Genomic DNA, 22,884 nt, shown 5'->3' on the forward strand with positions numbered 1-22,884 from the left:
CTCTCCAGCACCCTTGGGGGTGGGGGGTTCAGCCTCCGGGGGCCCCTCTCCAGCACTAGCTTGCGGGTGGGGGGTTCAGCCTCCGGGGGCCCCTCTCCAGCTATGGGGAGGGGTCAGCCTCCAGGGGTCCCTCTCCAGCTGTGGGGGGGGGGTCAGCCTCCAGGGGTCCCTCTCGAACTGTAGGGGGGGGGGAGGGGGGAATTCAGCCCCTCTCCAGCTGTATGAAGGAGGGAGAGGAAAATTCAGAGGCAAACCAGCTACGCGGCGCGGGCGGGGGAAGTGACGTCCAGCCGGTTGCCCGGCCCCTCCCGGAAGCGCGCGCCGAGGACCCGGATGTCGAGCCCAGCCGCTCCAGCCATGTAGCCACCGTTACCGGCGCGAGGGGGGCGGTGTGTCGGCGCTGCCATGGAGCCGCTAGACAACAGGTAGGGGAGGGGCGGGGTTTGGTCCCAGCGGGGACCCGCCCCCGGGCTGCACCTTCGGGGGAGGGGAGTCGGGGACACCCCCCTCCCTCCCGTTGTTGCCTGGGGGGGGGGAGGAGGAGTTCAGCCTCCCCCTCTACCTGTCACTGGTTGGTACAGTCCGGCCAGGAGGGCAGGAAGGGCTCCCTCCGGCCCACACCGTAAGTCCTCTCTTCGGTCCGCTTGTGAAGGGGGGAGAGGGGATGACATCATTGTCAGTGTGCAGCGCCCCCCCTTCCCCACCCCACTCCCCGTCATCGACTCACGGCACTGTCCGGTGAGCTCATCCCACAGCGCTGGCTTCACCACCCGCCCCAGTGACGTCATGCATCTCGGCGCTGCCCTGCGATGAGGTTGCCTCGCTGCACGGCAACGTCACAGGCTCACTCCCCTGTGACATCCTCGGAGCCCGGCCCTGACCCGTGACGTCGTTGCATCATCACACTTGTCCCATGACATCACAGAGGCAACACGGACGATGACACACGTTGTCGATGATGCACGTTGTCGATGACTGCCTGCTGCCCAGGTTCAGCGGTAGCCGAGACGCACGGCATCACGCCACTGAAGATGCCATCACTTGGCTAGACGGCTGTGCACACACTAAATAAAGAACAGAAGCATTGTGGCACTACACTGCTCTGTCACATCAGCGCACTACCCAGCATCACATCCAGCCTTTCCCGTAGCACATCGCTACTGCCCCAACCTCATGCTAGGCCAGAACGTGCCTGAGGATGTTGCATGAGGAAGGTGCTATGATGCAGCAGCACAAATGCACCCTGACCTCACGTGTTGCACGAAGATGTCACGGTGTGATGCATACCTCCAGTGGCATCCCCCTGCTAAAACTGGGCTATCCTGGAAAAATTGGGAGAGATGGCAATTGAACATCTGCAGCCACATCTCTTAAATAGGTACAGCTTGGCAATCTCATGAGGAGGTTGTAAGACCATGTTTACTAAATGCTGTGAGATGGTTGTACTCCCGTCTTTCCTTCCTGCAGAATATTGCTAATAAAACATATCTTAGTTCCACTCTTTTTTATTATCATTTAAGGGATCCTCTTTTTCCTCCACCTAATGAGACTGCAGACCTTCCACTGCCAAATTTAACACCAAGGCATCAAGAACTTATTCCTACTCCCTGTGGCCCTGTAAGTACCTGAACTATGTAATCTTGATTTAGAATATGTCATTTTAATAATTTTACAGCAGAAAAGGGTCCATAACCCCTCAAGGAAAATCTCTTCCAAACCATCTATAATATGTAATACTTTGGCTCTCCAAGAGGTCAAATGGGCTAGGCGTGTTAGCAGCATATTTAGCTCTTTTAAAGATTGACATGCAGCTATAAATCATTGTTAGAGGGGAGGGCAGCATGAAAATGCAGATCTAAAATGCGCAGAATGGTATCATCTTTAGTGCCATTAATTACAGACACGATCAGGTTAAAATCACATTTTTAAAAACCCACACATTGCCTTTCATAGGTTACAAAAACAACTTAGATTATTAAAAAGGAAGGCATTTTTTAATGCTCTGTAATAAAAATAACTAGTTATTCCCTCTTTAATTTCTAGTCAGTTTCAGAGTTTTGTACTTGTACAACATTGGGTTGCAAGCACAGCAAGAGAACGTGCGTTTAAGACTTCTTCCTACTGGAATTTTAAAAGAAGCAAATGGGAAAAAAAATTAGAAAATGAACCAGATTTGATCTGGAATTGCTCCCTTAAAAAAAGAAAAAAAACAAAACAGTAAAAGATGGGGAGTGTTGAAAACAATGTCCACATTGTCAGTTGATTCTTTACTACCCCAAAAGCAAAGTACTAGAAATGCCACAGTCCAATAGTTTAAACAGCTTGAACTGTATTAAGTATGCCTGCATAGCTTTTGTTGTAAAAATCCAAAAGACAATAGACACAAATGGTTCTTTATATGTGGTCTCATTGGAAATGTTTAACTAATTACTTGTGTTCATAACTGGCAGAGTATTTATGCTGTGAGGTTTTTGTATTTGCTGTTGCTGTGATCTGTAAAGTGAAATCCATTATTACATATCGCCCACTGTGAAGCAGATTCCATTATTTAACTCCAATGGGTATGTCCAGATGGAGATAAAAGCCCTGCAGCATGGCCACGGCTGGCCCAGGTCACCCGACTCAGGCCACAGGGCTAAAAATTGCTATGTGAACGTTTGAGCTTGGGCTGGGGCCCAAGCTCTGGGACCCTCCACCTTTGCGGGGTCCCAGACCCTGATCCCAAACATCTACACAGGAATTTTTCAGCCCCGGAATCCAAACCGTGCAAACCCAAATTAGCTGACCCAGGTCAGCTGCAGGTTTTTTATCCCCATATAGACATACCCACTGTGGCCAGTGTATTGCCAATGTACTTATGTACGTGCTTAATTTTAAGTATGTGCTGCAGTCCCACTGATGTCAGTGAGACTTACACATGCTTACATGCTTTCCTGAATAGTGGTGATCTTAAGCATGTGCTTATGTGCTTTCCTGCACTGGGGGGTCTGTGTGAATAAATCCTAATATTTTAATGGAGAAATGTTACTGGTCTATACAACAGATATTATACAAAGGGAAAATGTAATAAATACAACCCTATCATATGCAATAAACTAATATGTAGTAACCTCTTACTGTCATCAGTAGGGGGAAGTTACAAAATGAAGCTGTGTGGCAACAATCATGTTCTGCTAAACCCTGTCTCCAGATGACTCATCCGCTCTATGTGCCTGTTAATATTTAAGTCTTTTTCCTGTTGCTAATGACACAGAAAAATGAAGAACATTGTATCTGTATGGCATAGTTTCTCAGTAACTCAGCTGGATCTGAGGTTTTGGCTGCCCTGGGGAAAAGAGAAAATATGGCTCATTTACATTCTCTGGACACTGCTGAGGAATCTGAAGGATTCAGTTAATTTTCTAACAAAAGTTCTATAGCTAAAAACACTTTTTTGTGTCGATGGGGAAAATATCACTTGATATGTTTTAGTATGTGTATTTGTAGGGTCAAAACCTTGGATTTCAGAGGGTGGAGGGTAACAGCATTCTGGCCTTCTATTCAGGGCTACTAAGAGCAGAATTTGGCCCCTCTGGATAAACTTGAAAATTAATGATCAGGTCTAGGGATAGGAACTACTACACAACAAACTGGCCATCTCTGGCCCTGCATAGTTTTGGAGTAATTTCTTCCGTTCCATAGAGTTTCCCTTCACCTTTGTAAGTAATGCCCTGTAGTTAGAAAAGTATCATTTAAATAATTTAGTGTCATGCATTTTTTTTAGAAGTGTTCATGTTCTGATTTTAAAGAGACCTGTCTGAGTTTAAATATTTTCTATTCCAGATAAAACCTTGGTCAGAATTATCCTCTCCTGTCAAGATCTACTTCTGTGTAACTATCCTGTCTCTGTTGAGCGTAATAGGACTAACCACAGAGACCCTCTTTCGACAGACTCATGAAGATTTCACCATTTCTCTTATACAGTTAATTGGAGTTGGTAAGAAATGACCAGTTTCTGCACTTCAAAAATAGATGCACTGATTCATTATTTACTAATTTGGTAAAGGACACTCAGATTTTGGATTTTGTTCTAGTTGATATAATATACACATTGAACCTCAATACCTGCAGAAGCAGCATTACACAAGTTGAGGAGTGTACATGCTAGATACTTCTGTGGCAGTTGTTTTTTGGTGTTATTGTAGAAGGAAGACCGAGTGTCATGTAGAAAGCAGTTCTCTGAATAGCATAAAATAAACACTCTGGTTTTAGGATGTTTTGGCTTAGGACTGTTTTGCTGCTTCTGTTATTATTTGGTTAGTGTAGTAGTTTCCCACTGAGCAACTGTACCAATGATTTTGGTTTTGGACAACTATCATTTTACTAGACCAAATCCTCATCTGTGCCAGAGTGTACCTGTCAGCTCCGGTTTAAATTTCTTATGCTCTAACCCATCACGGAATTTAGGCAGGTCAACATGCACAGTACTTCTGGTCATCCCTGGTCTCATTTGAGTGATATCTGGTTCCAAAAGTGCCTTCTTCCACTGCAGGAAAACAAGCAGAGGCAGTTTGGTTCTTAAACATCAGAAAGTGCAGACCATCTCTCTGTGCCAACCATTGAAAAGTTCTTGTCCTTTTAGTTTAAATTGCTGCTCTGTAGGAAGCATGAAATCCATAGACCCCCATAGATAAAATATTTCCAATGATCATAACTTCAATAGAAACCATACCTCACCTTTTGGGATACTCCCTAATTAAATCAAAATGAAGCTTCATTTGAAAATAAATAAAACAAAGGTGTGTGAGGAGGCCCTGGCATGTGGTACTAGCAGGTTTTCGCTGTTAGCTGGCCAACATAAGCCTAGGAAGAACTGCTCGTCTGTGTGGGAATCATGCCTGGAGACTGAGAAGGGCAGCAGGCCTTCACGCTGGGTATAAGCAGTTGCTGCCAGCTGGCTTTGGTGTTGTCACCAAAACACAACGAAGGCCGTTGATGATGTTCCATATTCTCTAATTAACACACGCACAAACACATTAATTCATTTGGGAAAACTCTGCTCTGATTAGCAGCTTTTCACACAGGAATCGTCAGTACAAGATAGGTTTCAGAGTAACAGCCGTGTTAGTCTGTATTCGCAAAAAGAAAAGGAGTACTTGTGGCACCTTAGAGACTAACCAATTTATTTGAGCATGAGCTTTCGTGAGCTACAGCTCACTTCATCGGATGCATACTGTGGAAACTGCAGAAGACATTATATACACAGAGACCATGAAACAATACCTCCTCCCACCCCACTCTCCTGCTGGTAATAGCTTATCTAAAGTGATCATCAAGTTGGGCCATTTCCAGCACAAATCCAGGTTTTCTCACCCTCCGCCCCCCCCCCCCCACACACACACAAACTCACTCTCCTGCTGGTAATAGCCCATCCAAAGTGACCACTCTCTTCACAATGTGTATGATAATCAAGGTGGGCCATTTCCTGCACAAATCCAGGTTCTCTCACCCCCTCACCCCCCTCCAAAAACCACACACACAAACTCACTCTCCTGCTGGTAATAGCCTATCCAAAGTGACCACTCTCCTTACAACGTGCATGAAAATCAAGGTGGGCCATTTCCAGCACAAATACAGGTTTTCTCACCCCCCCCCCTTTTTTTTTTCAAAAAACACACACACACAAACTCACTCTCCTGCTGGTAATAGCTTATCCAAAGTGACCACTCTCCCTACAATGTGCATGATAATCAAGGTGAGCCATTTCCAGCACAAATCCAGGTTTTCTCACCCCTCCCCGCACCCCCAACACACACAAACTCACTCTCCTGCTGGTAATAGCTCATCCAAAGTGACCACTCTCCCTACAATGTGCATGATAATCAAGGTGGGCCATTTCCAGCATAAATCCAAGTTTAACCAGAACGTCTGGGGGGGAAGGGGGTAGGAAAAAACAAGGGGAAATAGGCTACCTTGCGTAATGACTTAGCCACTCCCGGTCTCTATTTAAGCCTAAATTAATAGTATCCAATTTGCAAATGAATTCCAATTCAGCAGTTTCTCGCTGGAGTCTGGATTTGAAGTTTTTTTGTTGTAAGATAGTGACCTTCATGTCTGTGATTGCGTGACCAGAGAGATTGAAGTGTTCTCCGACTGGTTTATGTATGTTATAATTCTTGACATCTGATTTGTGTCCATTTATTCTTTTACGTAGAGACTGTCCAGTTTGACCAATGTACATGGCAGAGGGGCATTGCTGGCTCATGATGGCATATATCACATTGGTGGATGTGCAGGTGAACGAGCCTCTGATAGTGTGGCTGATGTTATTAATAATTAATTGTGGGGAGAGTGGTCAGTTTGGATGAGCTATTGCCAGCAGGAGAGTGAGTTTGTGTGTGTGTGTTGGGGGTAGGAGGGGTGTGAGAAAACCTGGATTTGTGCTGGAAATGGCCCACCTTGATTATCATGCACATTGTAGGGAGAGTGGTCACTTTGGATGAGCTATTACCAGCAGGAGAGTGAGTTTGTGTGTGTGTGTTTTTTGGAAAAAAAAAGGGGAGGGGGGTGAGAAAACCTGTATTTGTGCTGGAAATGGCCCACCTTGATTTTCATGCACGTTGTAAGGAGAGTGGTCACTTTGGATAGGCTATTACCAGCAGGAGAGTGAGTTTGTGTGTGTGGTTTTTGGAGGGGGGTGAGGGGGTGAGAGAACCTGGATTTGTGCAGGAAATGGCCCACCTTGATTATCATACACATTGTGAAGAGAGTGGTCACTTTGGATGGGCTATTACCAGCAGGAGAGTGAGTTTGTGTGTGGGGGGGGTGGGGGGGGCGGAGGGTGAGAAAACCTGGATTTGTGCTGGAAATGGCCCAACTTGATGATCACTTTAGATACGCTATTACCAGCAGGAGAGTGGGGTGGGAGGAGGTATTGTTTCATGGTCTCTGTGTATATAATGTCTTCTGCAGTTTCCACAGTATGCATCCGATGAAGTGAGCTGTAGCTCACGAAAGCTCATGCTCAAATAAATTGGTTAGTCTCTAAGGTGCCACAAGTACTCCTTTTCAGTACAAGATAGAATTTTGGACACTAATGCAGAGCACTAGTCCAGCCAATCCAGCATCCTGCCTCTGTTAGTGATAGAGTCTGAGTCTTCAGAGAAAGATGAAGAATCCCATAACATCCCAACCCAACTATGCAGTGTTACAGATGGGGATAGTGAGAGCATTCCTGACTCCAACCTGTTCTTTTCCTACCTCTTGTGGTTGAGCCCAGAATACTAAGTTTTCTACTCTCCAGCCAGTAGGTGGAGACAGGAAATCTATCTATCTATCTATGCATCTCTACCACCATGTTCACAACAGGAAAAAGAGGTGTACGTTAACGTAGGTGACTGAATAGGATTTTAACACATTACTTAAGACTCAAGGTAGATAAGCCAAATTGCAGTTTTAACACATGAGCTGGTTGAGGTAATGGGAGAATGGGACTGGGACCAGGAACCAAAGGTGGGGAAGAGACAGGGACTGGAACAGGGACAGGTTGGAGGGGATGGGGCAGAAGAGGCCAAGCTTGGGTGGGGAATGGACAGAAGAGGCTATCCCCCCTAGAGCACACTCTCTTTCAGAGGCTGGAAGGTAACCCAGGATTCCTTGAGTCTCACCACCTCTCAGCTATCAGCAAATATCTGTAAAATCCACTGGCTAGATTTTTTTTCTTTTCAAAATCAGTCTCCTGCTCCCCTCCCCTTTTTTAAAAGAAAAATTAAGATGAGAATCATCATATTTGTTTTTCCTGGTTTTGCTGGAGGACCTCTTGGAGGGCTCAGACATGTGATCAGTGAGCTCTCACACTTCACCTTAATTGAAGGGGCAGATGTCTTGAATCTCTAACAAAGATGTCCTTTCTCTCAGATGTGCATGAAGCTTTGGAATTTAACATGTGCTAACAAGAAATGAGTTTTAAAAAGAGTCGGATTAAAATCCCTTTCCCTTTTAATTGGTCAGCTTTCATCTCTCACGGTAGCGTAGTTTCATTAGTTCTACTATCACTATACAGTCTTCCACGGTGGACAAGAACTGAAGTTCTAATATAAACAAAAATATCAAGCAGAAACCACTTTTCTTTTTGACAAAAACATTTCGCATAAACAAACACACAAACAAAAAATTCACAAGGCTAATTTTTCAGTTTTGCCACTTATTGTTAGCGGTCTTATTTACCATCAGCAAGAGTGAAAGAGGAACAGTCCATTGTTCATTTCCTGGGGTTGTTTGTCTAGGGAAGAACAAGTGTCTATAAAATTATGGTTACATTAGATGGGAAACTCTGATGATGCTCCATCCACATGTCCCAGAGAGCCAGACCCACTCACATCCCACTGGTACTTGCTCACTCGATGTGGAGGGAAGGAGAGTGGGGCAGAAACTCAGTCAGATGAGTGAAATAGAGTGGGATCAGAGAAGCAAGTAGAACAGAGAACTGATTCCGATTCTCGCAAAGGGAAGGTTTGTTCCCTTGTTCCAGTCTGAGCAGAAGATGATGCAGAGATGAACAGTGGCTATTGATAAAAATCTTGGTGTTCTTTGGGGTGCCTCACCACAATTCCACCCTCAAGTATCTGTCCTAGGGTGGTTCTTATCTGTTTTAGGGATTACGATAACATCGGTTTTCAAACTGGGGTGAGGTGCGATGAAGTTATCATGGGGGCGCCAGGACCCAGTGTGAAGGAGAACATCCCTGCATCCTTGCTACTTTCTGAGGAACAGGAACCAGCACCTCTCTGCTGGCAGGTGCCGCAGGAGCAGCCAGCACACAACGGGAGGCCTGGAGGGAAGGGTTGGAGAGCAACCTACCCTCACAGTGTTTATTACTGCCCCCCCGCCCCCACCCCCACCCCACTCAGCACATGCCTCAGATGCTAGGTTGGTGGCAGCAGGCAGTGGCGTGAGGAGCGGGGGTTCAGGATCCTCAGGAGATCAGGATTGTACTTGAAGAGGGAAGAAAGGACTTAATTCCCCAGAAACAATATTGTTTTGTATGGTGTGTCTGGGCCAACTGTTATTTTGGGGGACTCTGCACACCTACTCCTAATGTGGTTTATGAAACCGTTCCCCAGCAGTCATTATGCAATGCTTTTGTCTTCACTAGTCACATTTGTTTACAAATCTCATCTGGGAGCACTCCGTCTCTCTCAAGGACTTTATCAACATTTGTCTGGGAGGTGGGGGATGAAGCCATTCTTTTTTTAACTGTTCATTGTCAGCCGTGCTAACTGTACTTCGCAGCTGTAATAGAGCACTAAGCCCTACTACGGTTGAAACCAGTCAAGGTTTGGGAGAGTGGACGGCAGGTGCTGTCATTGCCTGCATTGTAACTGTGCTCCAGTTAATTTTCTGCTTGTGAACGAACCATAAAGACCTACCTACCCCTTTTATGTGTGGTGGAATTCTGCTGCATTGAAAACTATAGAGCTTTGTGTAAGCACATATCACTAACTGCATTTTCCCCATTCCTCCCCTGTGTCCTTGGGACTGGGGATATTTCTGAACGTGGGGATGGGGGAGAGACAGAAAAATGTGTGGTATATGACGGCACCAGGCAGTCACCATATTCCATTTCCATGGGGTGTGAATCATGGATATGAGTCAGGAAGAAAAAGGCTCAGTGTATTTTGGGAATGGGGGTCGAGGACTATTGAAACTTGGGACCTGATACACACCCCTTACCCTAGCCATGCTACAGACTGGCACGGGTACAGGGCCATACCACAGCTTGAGGCATGTACTTACCCATACCCCTCAGCTATAAGTAGGGTTGCCAATTTGTTTGGATGTATACCTGGAGGTTTCATCACATCACATCATCTTTCATTAAAGATTAATCTTTAATTCCTAGAGACACCAGGACAATCCTGTAGGGTTGGCAACCCTAGGTATAAACTAGCGTATTTTTCCTCTACTTGCCTTCAGACACTTGCTTCTGTGACCAATAGGGGGATTATTTATGACACAATCATGCACATAGACGTGTGTACAGTTGCTAGTGTAGATGTACCCTAATGTTTCAACCCAGCACAGAAGTTGACATTAGACTGCTGTCAAATCTATTTGTCTACCTTTCGCAATAGTCTATCCATTAAGGCTTGAGAGCTATCCCGTAATGTACTTAGCCAGTTGAACAGTGCTGTAAACATGTGTGTGTATGAGCGTGTGTTTAATTCCTTGCCATCCATAGAATTATTGCTCATTAATTACTTCCACTAGGAAGGTTAAATGATTTTCCTTGCTTTTCTTTAACACACACACACACACACACACACACACACACACACACACACACACACACACACACACACACACACACACACACACACACACACACACACACACACCAAATACTATTTCATAGAAGCTGCTAATTGGTTGAGGGAGTTGATAAGGTAATATTTTTCAGATGGAGTATGAAAGGCAAGCCAAAAAATGGATCTCATATGTTGTGTGTTAAACACATTGTGTCATCTGCATCAGGGGTCAAGAACATATGCCCCTTGTGTGTTCTCAGTCCGAGGTGGTTACTGACCTGTCTTTCTCCTTCTCAGTGTTCTGCGTGTACTATGTAACCAGAGGGATCCTGCAGGAGAATCGCCAAGAGCTCATTGTCTTCGTTCTCTCCATCTTGCTGGTGATGTTTCGATCCATTGTCAACTTCACAGTTGTCTCTGCTCAACAAAAGCCAAATGTCCTGGTCAGCATCTCAGTTTCATTCTCTTTGCTTTTCTCTAAATACTGACTTTGAAGATCTTAGGAAAGTAAAGAATCCTGCGAATGTGGTAAGACAGCTGACATGGGGAAAGTCAGGCATCTTATTCCATAGAGTTTTCAGTGTTCTTATAGAAGTTGTGGAAGTTTGATTATCAGAGATGGCAAATTTCTTTCTCTCTGTTTCAAGTAGTTTTGTGGTTCTCATCATGGGAGTATCTGAGTGCAGCACAAACATCAATGGATTTTACCTCACAACACTCCCTCTGAAGTAGGGAACTACTATCTTCACGTTACAGATGGGTACTGGCACAGAGTAGGTTAAGTGAGTTGCCTAAGATAGGAAGTCTGAGCTAGGAATTGAATGCAGGTCTCCTGAGCCCCTAGCCACCAGCCCAAACATTCCTACCATTATGTTCAGTGGGAAAAGCAATAATCTTGCCGTGCTGGAAAGTTGCAGTGTCTATTGGAAAACAAATGGCTGGTGGGGATTGTAGTTTTGTTCTAATGGCTTGTTTACACAGCAATTTACTGCACCGCAAGCCAGGGTATGAATTTACAGCAAATCCGCCCTCACTGCACTGTAGCAGTGTCCACACAGGATATTAGTGTGTGGCAAACTGGTGCGCTGTAGATTCACAGCCTGGCTTGCAGCACAGTACCTTGACATGTAGACAAAGCCCTATGTTATTATAAGCATATAGGGTGCAGGATTTGGAGCTAAGCTGCATCCTTCATACACCTGTCACACCCAGACTGTCCTTCTAGGTACTCCTTCCCCCTTATTTGCATGCTATCCTCCAGGATGGGAAAGAGGTTCCTTCCTCCAGAGTGACACTGAAATATGAACTCTAGCAGGGAGGAACACTGCAGAAAATAAGCTAACAAGATTAAAGCAGCGTAGGATTGGCCTGCTCAGTTTACATAGCAATGGCTCATTCAATTCCTGTTACTTATTGGCAGTGAATAGAATCTTGGGGCTTACCAGGGGAAAGGCATCAAGGAAATGCGGATTAATTTAATGTACAAACCCCAGCTATCTGCCTGTATGGTAAACAAGAACCAGGAAGGAGATGAAAACAAAGCTATGTTTATTGATTCCAGCCAAAAAAAAAGTTTCAGACTCAGGTGAAAAAACCATGGTATTAAAATTAAACTGCTTTTCCCATAGAAACCAGTAGGAAAGATTCTCTCAATCTCAGCCAATCAAACATCTTACTTGGTAACTCCCATGAAGTAAACTCAAAGCCAGCCACTGCCAAAGAAAGGTTGGCCCTTTACAGCTATTTCTTTGATATGTAAAATAAAAATCAAGCATACCATTGCAATGACGTTATGTTTGAATATCCAAGTTAGGGAATGCAAAGGTTAAGGTATAAATCTCCCACACTGAAGGTAGTGTATGCTAAGTTGCACCTTAAACATCATAATTACATTAATGTACAGTAATCCATTACATCAAATGGCCAGAATTTTAGCTTTATGAGGGCATAATCAATGCCAGCTTCTATTCTAGCAGTACATCCTATGTGAAGTTAACTGCTATGTTAGAACTTTTGCATTTGCATGCAACCTGATTTCCTTGTTCCTGGTCCCTGCGATTTTCAGCAACAACAAATGAATATTAAATGTTGTCCCCATTTTTTGAAGATTAACCAGACTGTAGTGTGGTCAGTCCAGGTGTGCCATTGTAACTCTCTTGCTTTCCTTTCTCATCAGGCCCGCTTTATTCTGATCCTCTTGGTTGGATCCTTTGACGTGATCTGCGCCATCATCCTCATTCAGAGTCAAAGCATGATGGCCTTCCGAGTGGGTGGGGCTCTGGAAAGCCTCCAGTCTCAGTATTTTATGCTGAATCTCTGTTTTTCCATGTTGACCTTTGATCTTCAGGCACAGGTATTAATACATTCTACATTGCTTCCCTCTCCCACTAATATTGACCACAACTTGGAATTGGACTAGTGTATGTAAGAGGCAACTGCAAGCCAGGTCTCCCAGGGTCTCACCAATTGACTTACTGTGCGATCATCTCTAAAATTTTCCTAGTAATGCTTACCTCCCTAAGTATCCTTCATAGGGAAAAATGGCTAAAACCCATAAAAATAGACCTAGAAAATATTTTCTCATTGTCCTGCCAGACAAAACAGAAGCGGAATCTTATTAGGAAGTCAGTTTGCCTGGAAGACCAGTGATTTCCAGAAGTACTGAAACTCGACTGTTTCAGTTTCCTAACATAGGAAAGGGATTATAACAGAATAACTTTACAGAGTCAAGCTTCCTGCTTCTGTAGCATCCCGACTGCTACCTACACTTGGGAACAGGACACTGAGGTATGAGAGAATCACATTTTGATAAAGAACTTGACGTAGCAGAGCAATCAGGTCAAGATACCAACCTGAAACTACAGATATGTAAAGTGAACCACAGAGGCCTATTTGGAGAGAGATTGTACTTCAATACCTGAGCTACTTTATTACCTATACTTTCACCTGGGAACACATATTGCTGCCCTCCCTGTTCTTTTGCTGGGCTGATACCTTGTCTCCTCTGTTTGGAGCTGGCTAAGTTTTCCTAAGAGAGAAATCTTGCCTTTTAAACTCTGCCCATCAGTCGTTGCTGAGAGTTTGTTGCCATCTCTTTGGACACTGCTTGTTTGTGGGCATACGCAGTTTAAAAACTGAAATTTCACTCAACTTCTTCCTCTCACTTCTCAGCTCTGCCTTTGTGCTGTGCTGCTATCAAGTCTGCGTAAAATCACCCTCTTGCATAGCATCATCCTAGCAATTGGCGTCTTCTGGGCTTGCCTGAAAGTGACAGTTGGCATCATCGCAGTAAGTGTGAACCTCAGAGTGACTCCATGAACTTTGTAATGGGATATGAACTCCTTGGAGAATGGGTTATCAATATGGGTTGCAAATACATGAGAGGGGGTCACTACCACTCTACCCTTCCCATACTGCTGAATCGGAGGTGGGGTCCTGGCTGGATAGGAGGGAGACCCGGGGGAGGGGGACTGGGGCGAGTCCCAGTATGGAGACAGAAAAGAAGCAGTAGAGGGCCCTGTTTAAATGTAAATGACTATATTAAGATTGAAAATAAGGGCTTGTGAATTTAAAATTTTGTATTTGATCTTACTCAGGCAAAACTTCCATTGAAATCTTTGGGTGCTCAAGTAGGGAGTGCAGGATTAGAAGCAAAGTAGGTTAACCTCCTTTTGTCTGATACCCCAGGGAAGCATTAGGTACCATTCAGATGCATTGAGTGTTTTCAGTTTGCTTCAACACTCATGGAAATTCTTAACAGCTGAAGGATAGTTTTATTCTGATATTAAATATATGCTCCTGGATTCCTGCAGTTGGTTTGTTTCCTTGCCCAGCTACACAGAACTAGCCAGAAGCAGGGGACTTTTACAATACTACTTCCTTCTAGGTAATATGTCACATGAAATCAACCCTCACTGGTAACCTAGTTGTAACAGTCGTAGCCTCCTCTTCCTCCTATTGCTGGGAAATAATAGTACAAGCCACCTTAAGTGTTGAGGCTGGGAAGTCAGGTAGTGCGACTCCTGTCTGCACTCCCACTAGCAGCTCCCCACATACCTTTGTAAAGTGTTAGATCTCTGACCCCCATTAGATCCCTACAGACAGACAGCTGGGGAACTGGGAGAGGCAGCAAGATAGCATCACTTTTTCTCAGTGACTGGAAGTGTACAGCCACCGATTTGTTTTTCTACCACCACCTGCCAGCCAGTCCTCAGAAACCACCTGGCCTCAGCAAGTAGCCTGCAGAAATCTCTTGGGCCTCTGAGTCACCTGGAGAGGGTGAGCATTAGGGCAGTCACTCCCTAATTAGATGGAAAGCTCTGTCCTCACACACACACAGGCCCTACGCTGAGGCAGTGCAAGGCTGGGTATCTGTACATTAGTAACAGCAAATGCTCTAGTGGACCATCTGTCTTCTTAGCCTGCTCGGAGCCCTGTCTACACTGCAGGGATAACAGTGCTGAATGCCAGCCCCATTGTCCCCCAGTGCAGACACAGCCTTGCACTGCTCAGGAATAAGAGAGCCAGTACTCATGGTGTAACTAAACACCTGGTATATTTAAAGCAATAAAAGGGCAATATCTCTGCTACATCTTGCCAGCCTGTGGCACACACTGCTGCAGAGGTCAAAGACAGGGCAGCTAGATTTTAGAATGGCTAGAATGTTTCCCAATCAGATCCTTGTAGTTCTGCATTCCAAGGTAGGGGCACAATTCCATCCTGGGCTTTGGGGCATAGGTTCATTGCTACAGGGTCAGGAAGGGGACTCCCTCCCCAGCCCCACAAGCTTCACACAGTCAGCTCACTGCAGAGTACGTAGAGCTTTCTCACCTCCCTTTGTAGCAATGGGTCTTGACCTCCTTTGCTTGGAGCCCTCAGCCTGCAAGATGTCATAGATAAGCACCTGCTCTCAGGTTGTTGGGAGGCAGAAACACAGAGGCACACGAATCTACAACAGGTGTAAAAGCTTTAACAACAATAACCTGGAAGTGCCCCACACAACATGGTCCTGTCTAGAACCTGAGGGACCTCAATTCCACTCCAGCCCTTCCAAAACACCCCCCTGCCTCCATTCCTGTACTGACAGTTACCCCCATCTCACCAGGTTTGGACCTTTATCCTGCTCTTATTTATTCATCTCATCTCCCTTTTCCTCTCCTGATATTTCTTTCTAGTTCCATGGTTTAGTCTGTTGTCCACCCCCATCTCTTTTTCTCCCCCCTTGTCATTTTCTAGTCTCTCTGTTTCCAGTTCTGTTCTTCCTGTTATGCTTCCCAGTCTCCCCCATCCTCTTTCTACAGCCCTCGTTCATTGCTACTGCCTTAGACAGTGCAGGGAGCATAGCACCACCCAGCGGAGGGGAGAGAACACAGGGCCAGAAGTAGGTGCCACAGCGAATCAGGCATATCCCCCATGAAGGGTTTGGCACCCCCAACTTTTGAATCCTTGCTGTAGAGTTTCAGGTACTGACCACTGCTGGAGGCAAGATCCTGGGCTTGATGGACCTGTGGTCTGGTCTGTCCAAACGTGGTAAATCCTGTGGGGACAGTTGTTCCAGACAGGTGCATGGGTCCTCTATGACTCAGCACTTTCTCCTCGCTTTGGTCAGAGCTACTGTTCTGGTTGAGGAGGGTCAGAGGCCAGTCCTGGGTAGGGGGCTCACTCAGGTGTGATGTGCATTGCACCCTTCCTCTTTCCCTAACCCTGGGCCTGAGCAGAGACAGAAATCACTTTGTCCAAGTTAGACTCTTTTGCCACTCTCTCAGCTCCCTGAATTTAGTCTTCAGTGACTTTCTTTCCCTCCAGGGAGAAAAAGATTGTCCACACCCTGCACTTTTCAGTCTGCAAGCTAGGTAAACATTAATGTTGTTGGAGCAGCTCAGGGTGTTGAGAGGAGAGAATGATTTTGAGTCACGTTAAGCAAACACCAACTTCAAGGGAATTGTCCTCTAGTGAAAAGCTGGTGGCTTCTCCATTTAAACTAGCTGTCAGCCCCACGGGGAGCTTTACAAGGCTGAATGAATTGAAATTCAGGGCAGTGGAGGGTGAGTAGACTGGCTCAAACCAGACAGTAGTCAGAACTACACTTTCCCCAGACAGCCGGGCAAACATGCTTCAGTTCTGACCTGCACTATCACCGGTCACACCAGTCCCTGTTCCCTCTCAAACAGAGAGCCTCCATCTGTGTGTGGTGAGGAAGGCGAGCAGAGACTAGAGGGCAACAACTGAGACTTGCCCCTAGGGGTACAGCAATGAAAGACCAATACATTAAACATTGTGACTCACTGAGCCCCTCTAACTCTGGGCAAAGGCAGGGGGCTGGTTTTGTGCAGAAGTCTTAATTAATCTAGACAGTTTGATGTTGGGTGGAGGCGAGGGGACAATTAAGGCATATGTCCATTCCTGCTAAGGTGCACCCCTGAGTGAGGGGCAGGAGGGGACTCCCAGAGCTGAGTTAGACCACAGATTGGAACCAGCCGTATGCCTCTTCAAAGTCGTCAGCATCCAGTTTTAAAGCTGCTTGTATCCGATTTTATCTTACAGATTTTAAAAGAGTTAAAACCTCTGGTCTGGATTTTTCTGAGTCAGAACATACCAGAAGTGGCTAATCTCATCTACCTGCTCTACATGGTAACTCGTCAAGTGTTTGTTGATCTAAAATAAGTCTGGGGACAAATTTTTACATACTGCTGGGTCCTTGTGACAAAGCTCTACCCCCACACATGCACAATTCGACTCCTGTTAAGGCAGCAGGAGTTGTGCATGTAGCCACAGCTCCCACTGAAATGAGTGAGAGCTGCAGGCATGCCGTACCCTTCAGAATCAGGCCCATAATGTTTATCGGCTAGCCAGAGAAAACACCCAGTGTTATGTTGCTCTTGAGTTGATTGCATACAGGGAGTGGCACTGGCAGTCTCTCCCACCGTCACAGGATCAGGAACAATTAGGGAAAGGAGGCAGAAATCCCCTAGCACAAGATATGCAGCTGTTGATAATACCACCCTTCCTCCCCCAAGAGGTCTCTCAACATACAAGCAGCTTCTAGCCCAGCTGCAGGCCTTCAGGGTCAGAGTGTGCTGAAGATTTCCCTAGGCAGCGCAACTGCCACCCTTTCTTCCAGACAGCATAGACACAGCATAAGACAGTCTAAGACAGCATAGACACAGCAAACTGAAATGCTCTGCATCTCACATGCGTTTCCAAGGTGCTTATCACTAAGTTGTCTCCGCCCGTCCGCACCATTTGTGCGAGGAGAGAGGAGGTAGAGGATGAGCAAAAGTCATTTCCAGAGAATCAAAAATGAAGGATTTTATTCGATGTCCGTTCCCGCATCTGGCAGCTTCACTCCTGATACACAAGTGACAACAGCTCAGGGAAAGTCAAATCCACTTGCACTTCTGCGTTGCCATGGTCAACCTGCAACAATCCTATCTTAGCAAGAGAGCCCACCAGTGGAAAGCATTAACAAACAAGAAGTCTCCAGCTAGGAAAGTTAGAGGGAACAGAAGTTACCTCAAAATAATTCTAGCCATCTCTAGCACCTTTCATCTGAAGACCTCAGAGTGCTTCACAAACATCAATGACCCTAGGAAATCCCTACTAGCAATCAGAAAAGGAGTACTTGTGGCACCTTAGAGACTAACAAATTTATTTGAGCATAAGCTTTCGTGAGCTACAGCCCACTTCATCGGATGCATTCATTTTTTTTCCCCACTGAATACATCCGATGAAGTGAGCTATAGCTCACAAAAGCTTATACTCAAATAAATTTGTTAGTCTCTAAGGTGCCACAAGTCCTCCTTTTCTTTTTGTGACTACAGACTAACACGGCTGCTACTCTGAAACCTACTAGCAATCAGTTCACCACTGAAATGCAGCCACCTCCCCCCCGCCCCATAACAGTTTGACAGAAAGTGAAGAATGCAGCATAATCAACTGAAACTACCAGGGAATTTTTATACACAGAATTGAATCACTTGAGTTGGAATTTGGTCAGAATCTTGCTTGTACATCTCAGCTGGGCAACCCCTAGCACTGTGCTGGGACACTAATTCAGCTCGGACTCAAAGGGAAGAGTGCACCAGCATCCCTAATACCACTTCCTGCACCTCAGTTTTGGTAGAGGGCATTAACCCTCCTGGTTATTAATCTCCTGGTATTAACATGCCCAATCCTATGCAGCATGAGAGCTGAGTAGCTTACAGCTCCCAACTGGGACAGCTACACGACATGATAAAAAATGTTTTTAATTGAAAATAACCACTCTGCCTTCACTCTGTGCTCCAGTCCCATTCAAACAAGGCAGTGACAGAATTTCACTCAAAATCATAAATCCTCATAGCAAGCAAAGTGGGGGGAGGAGAGAGAAAGCTTGTTATAACTTGTTAAATCACAAACAAAAATCCAACTACACCAACATACTGCTTTGTAAGTGCCTAACCTTGGATGCTACGTACAAAACTTGTCCAAGGAAAGCGTGGCAGAGGGTGCAGTTGGGCTGTGTGATTCTTGCACTATTTGGACTTTTCTGCTAAGTCATTATTGAGTCTGCAATATAAGAGCCAGATTAGCTAATGAGATAAGGAATGTTTGCTTGAAAAATTCACAGCAGGGCCCTGCCCAAGAAAGGGTTTGAGATGATGTGTTGGGACGCTATAGTAAGAACATAAGAACGGTCATACTGGGTCAGACCAAAGATCCATCTAGCCCAGTATCCGGTCTTCCGACAATGGCCAGTGCCAGGTGCCCCAGAGGGAATGAACAGAACAGGTAATCATCAAGTGATCCATCCCCTGTCGCCCATTCCCAGCTTCTGGCAAACAAAGTAAAGGTGAGTAACTAAAAAAATTGGTTGTGTAGGAGCCCAGAGATTTTAGGGTTTTGAGGGATTCGGTGTGCGACCAAAGCTGTTTCTTAATAGTTCTAAGTAGGTTAATGCTGGAAAGGCAGCAGGGGCTACTGCGCATGGAACCATTTCATAGGCAATGGTTGGAAGACCCCATTGCTGATTTAAGTAGAAGCACTGGGGAAACAGAAGCTAGAAAGGGAAAGTGATTCCTGAAATACGCTGTTTATATAGGCAGATGCTAATAAAAACCTGCAAGGCTAAAGAAAGATCTGTCAGCCTACTAGGAGAGTCATAAAGAGAGCATCCTTACCATTCATGGCAACATCAGTGCAGTGAAAGCCATGTAAAATCAGCTTTATCCCCAAACCCACAATGGAGAGAGGTAACTGGACGAGAGGGTCCTGGATGTCTTGTGCCTGATCTGGCTAATCTTTCAGTTTAGGGAGATCTTGTTTTCACATAGCTTTAATAATGCTATTAGTACCAGGCATAAGGCAGTTCGGTTGCCATTCTGTATCAGATCAGTGTGTGGTTTTGTGTGATGGGATCAGGCTGGAACAAGGCAAGGATAAAGAGATAAGTGGGGGAACATGTTGGCGTTGAAGGACACCTCGAGGGGAGGGAACAGACTCCAAGCTGGAATGTTCAGGGGCCTGAATAAGACGGGTGCAGCAGAACTTGAGAAAAGGGAAATGTTTGTTTCTCCTTCATTTTTTAATTTAGTACCAGTGAAAGGGGCAATAGTGTTAGCCATGGAGACTGAAGCACTGCCTATTTACAAAACAGGTACAGCACAGGAAGCAATATGGAAAATTTTCTACCACTATTCCTCCACCCTGCCCTACGGGGATCACTGCTGTAGCAAAAAGTCTCCCTAGCCCATTAACTCTAGTCATTCTTCACAGACTACTAACAAGCTGCTGGTTGGGGCAGTTTTTGTGATCTCTTGGGGTTGGATTAGGGAGTCATTGTGTAACCAACACAAAACCAGAAAAAGAAACCCAACCACATGTCATAAATTCAGCTCCCTCCTTGGCATCCACATGGCTGCCTCTCCACATCCCTGTTTTGGCGGATTGACGGCTCATTACATTCTATGGCAGCAGGTTTCTGTCAATGCTTTAAGTGCTGATTGTTTGGTCTCTCTCCATTTTTCCTCAGGTGATAAGTGACTGGGGCAAGGGAATTTCCTACGCCCTGGAAGCTGCCGTCATCATTGGCTCCTGCATCTCCATGGCAATAAAATCTGTTCTGTTCTGGGCACTGCTCCATGTCTATCGCAGCTTTGGGCAGGGGCTGAGAGAGAGAAGTGAGTTTTTAAGAGTATAAACTGGCCTGTGCAAGATGACTGCCGTCTGTAGCATTTCAGCCACAATCAAGCAGGGAGTTTGGCAGGCAGGAAAGGAGATTTGGAACAACTGAGTTTTATGACAATAGATAGACCCTTAACTACAGCAGATGCTTCTGTAGCCTCTAGATTTTCTGACCTGGCCCCCTCAGCTCCTGCAGGGCAGTGAGTGACATGTCCTCTTCATAAAAGTAATGAGAGTCAAAGTTGTCTCTTAGCCTAGGCTGCAGTGGGCACCCGCCTGGAGAGCAGCTTTATGTAAGATTTAATTCATGCATCTAGACTAAACAATCAGGCACTTTTTATCTTCATAGTGCTTTCCAAACCTGCTGAGCCTCACAGCACCTCAAGAGGGGCAGCTTAACAGCAGGAAAAACGGAGGCACAGAATGAAGGGACTTACTGGAGTAATTGGCGCTGCTGGGATTTGAACTCGCACACTTCCATGGCCCACTCTTGTGCTTAACCACCCAGCCCCTCTCATACATCTTTTCTATGACAATACTAGAAGGTGTCTCTGACAATGACTTTCCTTTTCCTTTCTCCTCCACAGTGTTTTCTTCCTATGGAAGGATTGACTCCTGAGGGGCAGCAACCCTGTTCGGTCCCATTTGGTGCTCCTATAAAGTGAAACCACAGTGGGAAGGATCCCATCCTTCACCCTACAAAGCATGAGATGACGGGGTCCATTTCACTGGGGGTTTATTCAGAAAACTCAGCCCAACATGGGGAATTCAAGCACCTTGCTTCTTTGGTCCTACCATTTCACAGTTTGGTCTCTACACATTCCGTAGTTTGCGTTGTGCTTTCTCAGGTCCATGTGTCCAAGCGGTTGTGGCTGTGCAGCTAACTCTTTCCAGAGCCCCCTCTGCTTTCCAGACCAACGCCACCCCTTCCATTCCACCCTTGCTCCTGCTGACAGGATAGCACATCTGGCATTTTATTTCAAATGGCTGCAAGGACCACCACTTTGTGACCAAAGGCCAATAAGACGTGCATGTGAGTGGAGGTTTTACTTATTTACCACCAGCGTTTAAAAGCAGAGCAGCAGACTGCTGTCTTCTGGCTCTCACATAGACCACCGAGACTCGGGTTTTCTGACTGAGCAGTGAGGCATAAGTGTGGATTGGCCTGCCATAGCTTCCCAGTGTGGTGTGCAGCACTGTCCCCAGTAGCACCACTGTGCATCTCCTCCATCGCACTACTGCAGATAGTAAATTGGTTTTTTTTTAAAAAACAAGCTGTTTATATAATTGTTACACAGCCCCTTGCTTCTGATAGAGCTGTGCAATTGCTCGTACCATAACAGCATGGGTAGGCCCCTTGCTCCTCAACTGTCTTCTTAGATTGGAATATTTATTTTTTTAAATCCAACTAAAAATTAGTTTGCAAAACAAACTCAGATTAACTAAATCTGACCGTGTGAGCGTCTAATAAATGTGCCCTATCATAACTGAGATTGATGGTTACACTAAGCCTTTAATACTATAAAAAAGTTTGATATTTTATTAATTGGAAGCTTTTGTTACTGGCTTTGTATTTTTCAATAAAGCGTAAACACAGTTTGGGGGTGGAGAGTGTTTTTACTAAGGTTGTCAGCATGGTAACTTGCAGGGGAATCCATCATATGGACTATGGATTGGAGCTACAACTGCAGTTTTTGTGTTGTGGGCAGAGATTCAGTTGGGGGGTTGATATTAGAAATCATGGATTAAGTGCTGAGAGTAAGTAGCTAGTGTAATACTTTGCATTTTTATGTATCGTTTCTTACATCAGAGGCTTTCAAAACATTTGAAAAATTAATCCTCTCTGTACTCCTGTGAGGTGGAACTACATCCACTTCAGAGCTGAAGAAATGGAAGCAGATAAGTCAAATGATTTGGCTGAGGTCACACAGCACATAAGTGGCAGCACCAGGAGCGAACAAGGGAGTTGTGTCTCTGCCCTAAGCCATTGGACAAATACACTGGCCTCGCTTCACTAAGACAAAATGTTTTTACTTTTATGAATTGTTGCAGAAATGCAGAAGGTCAATGAGATTTGCTCAATATATTTTTTGAAATAAGCAAACTTGCCCTGGCTCTGTCCTCAGCAGACACCGTATGGTATTCGCAATACTTCTGCTGTGCAGCTGAGCTCTGCCAGAATGTTGTTTCAGTTAAAAAAAATGGACACCTTGCGAATATGTCCTTGTTATTTACTATTCCTCTCTCACATCATCCTCCTAACAACGTGATAGCAGAAATGGTTATAACTAGAAGTAACAGCTGTGACCACACACAAGCATTAATCTAGAAAGCAACAGTATGTTATACCTCAGGGAATTAACCTTCACCTTTTAAGAAAAAAAGGTTCTTATCCCTGACTGAGGTCTTGTTGAGCTCCTCTGGCAGTCTCTCTGTT

The 22,884-nt window shown here is 45.3% G+C and overlaps 1 protein-coding gene across 4 annotated transcripts; it reads left to right on the plus strand.

Moving 5' to 3' along the window:
* Window positions 1-274: 274 nt before the first annotated feature.
* LOC114021961 lies at window positions 275-22,044 on the plus strand. Of its 4 annotated transcripts, XM_043531513.1 has the most exons (10): window positions 275-425; window positions 1,521-1,617; window positions 3,823-3,976; window positions 10,584-10,729; window positions 12,463-12,639; window positions 13,458-13,574; window positions 16,830-16,916; window positions 20,296-20,443; window positions 21,035-21,089; window positions 21,435-22,044. In XM_043531513.1, the coding sequence occupies exons 1-9, from the start codon at window positions 406-408 to the stop codon at window positions 21,064-21,066; spliced, it is 978 nt and encodes a 325-aa protein (XP_043387448.1). In that variant the 5' UTR covers window positions 275-405; the 3' UTR covers window positions 21,067-21,089; window positions 21,435-22,044. The 4 variants fall into 4 exon arrangements, with proteins under 4 accessions (XP_043387448.1, XP_043387449.1, XP_037736849.1 ...); XM_043531514.1 differs by lacking the exon at window positions 20,296-20,443; XM_037880921.2 differs by lacking the exon at window positions 20,296-20,443 and having other exon boundaries at window positions 21,035-22,044.
* Window positions 22,045-22,884: the final 840 nt, after the last annotated feature.

Source organism: Chelonia mydas, chromosome 18 (genome assembly GCF_015237465.2).
Source record: "Chelonia mydas isolate rCheMyd1 chromosome 18, rCheMyd1.pri.v2, whole genome shotgun sequence".
Classification (NCBI taxonomy): Eukaryota; Metazoa; Chordata; order Testudines; family Cheloniidae; genus Chelonia; species Chelonia mydas.

Excerpts from the sequence above, each read along its gene's own strand:
- LOC114021961 (XM_043531513.1), top strand. The coding sequence starts at position 406 with ATGGAGCCGCTAGACAACAG. Across the intron at positions 3,977-10,583 it reads TATACAGTTAATTGGAGTTG|TGTTCTGCGTGTACTATGTA; the intron begins GTAAGAAATGAC and ends TCTCCTTCTCAG. Across the intron at positions 20,444-21,034 it reads GCAGGGGCTGAGAGAGAGAA|TGTTTTCTTCCTATGGAAGG; the intron begins GTGAGTTTTTAA and ends TCTCCTCCACAG.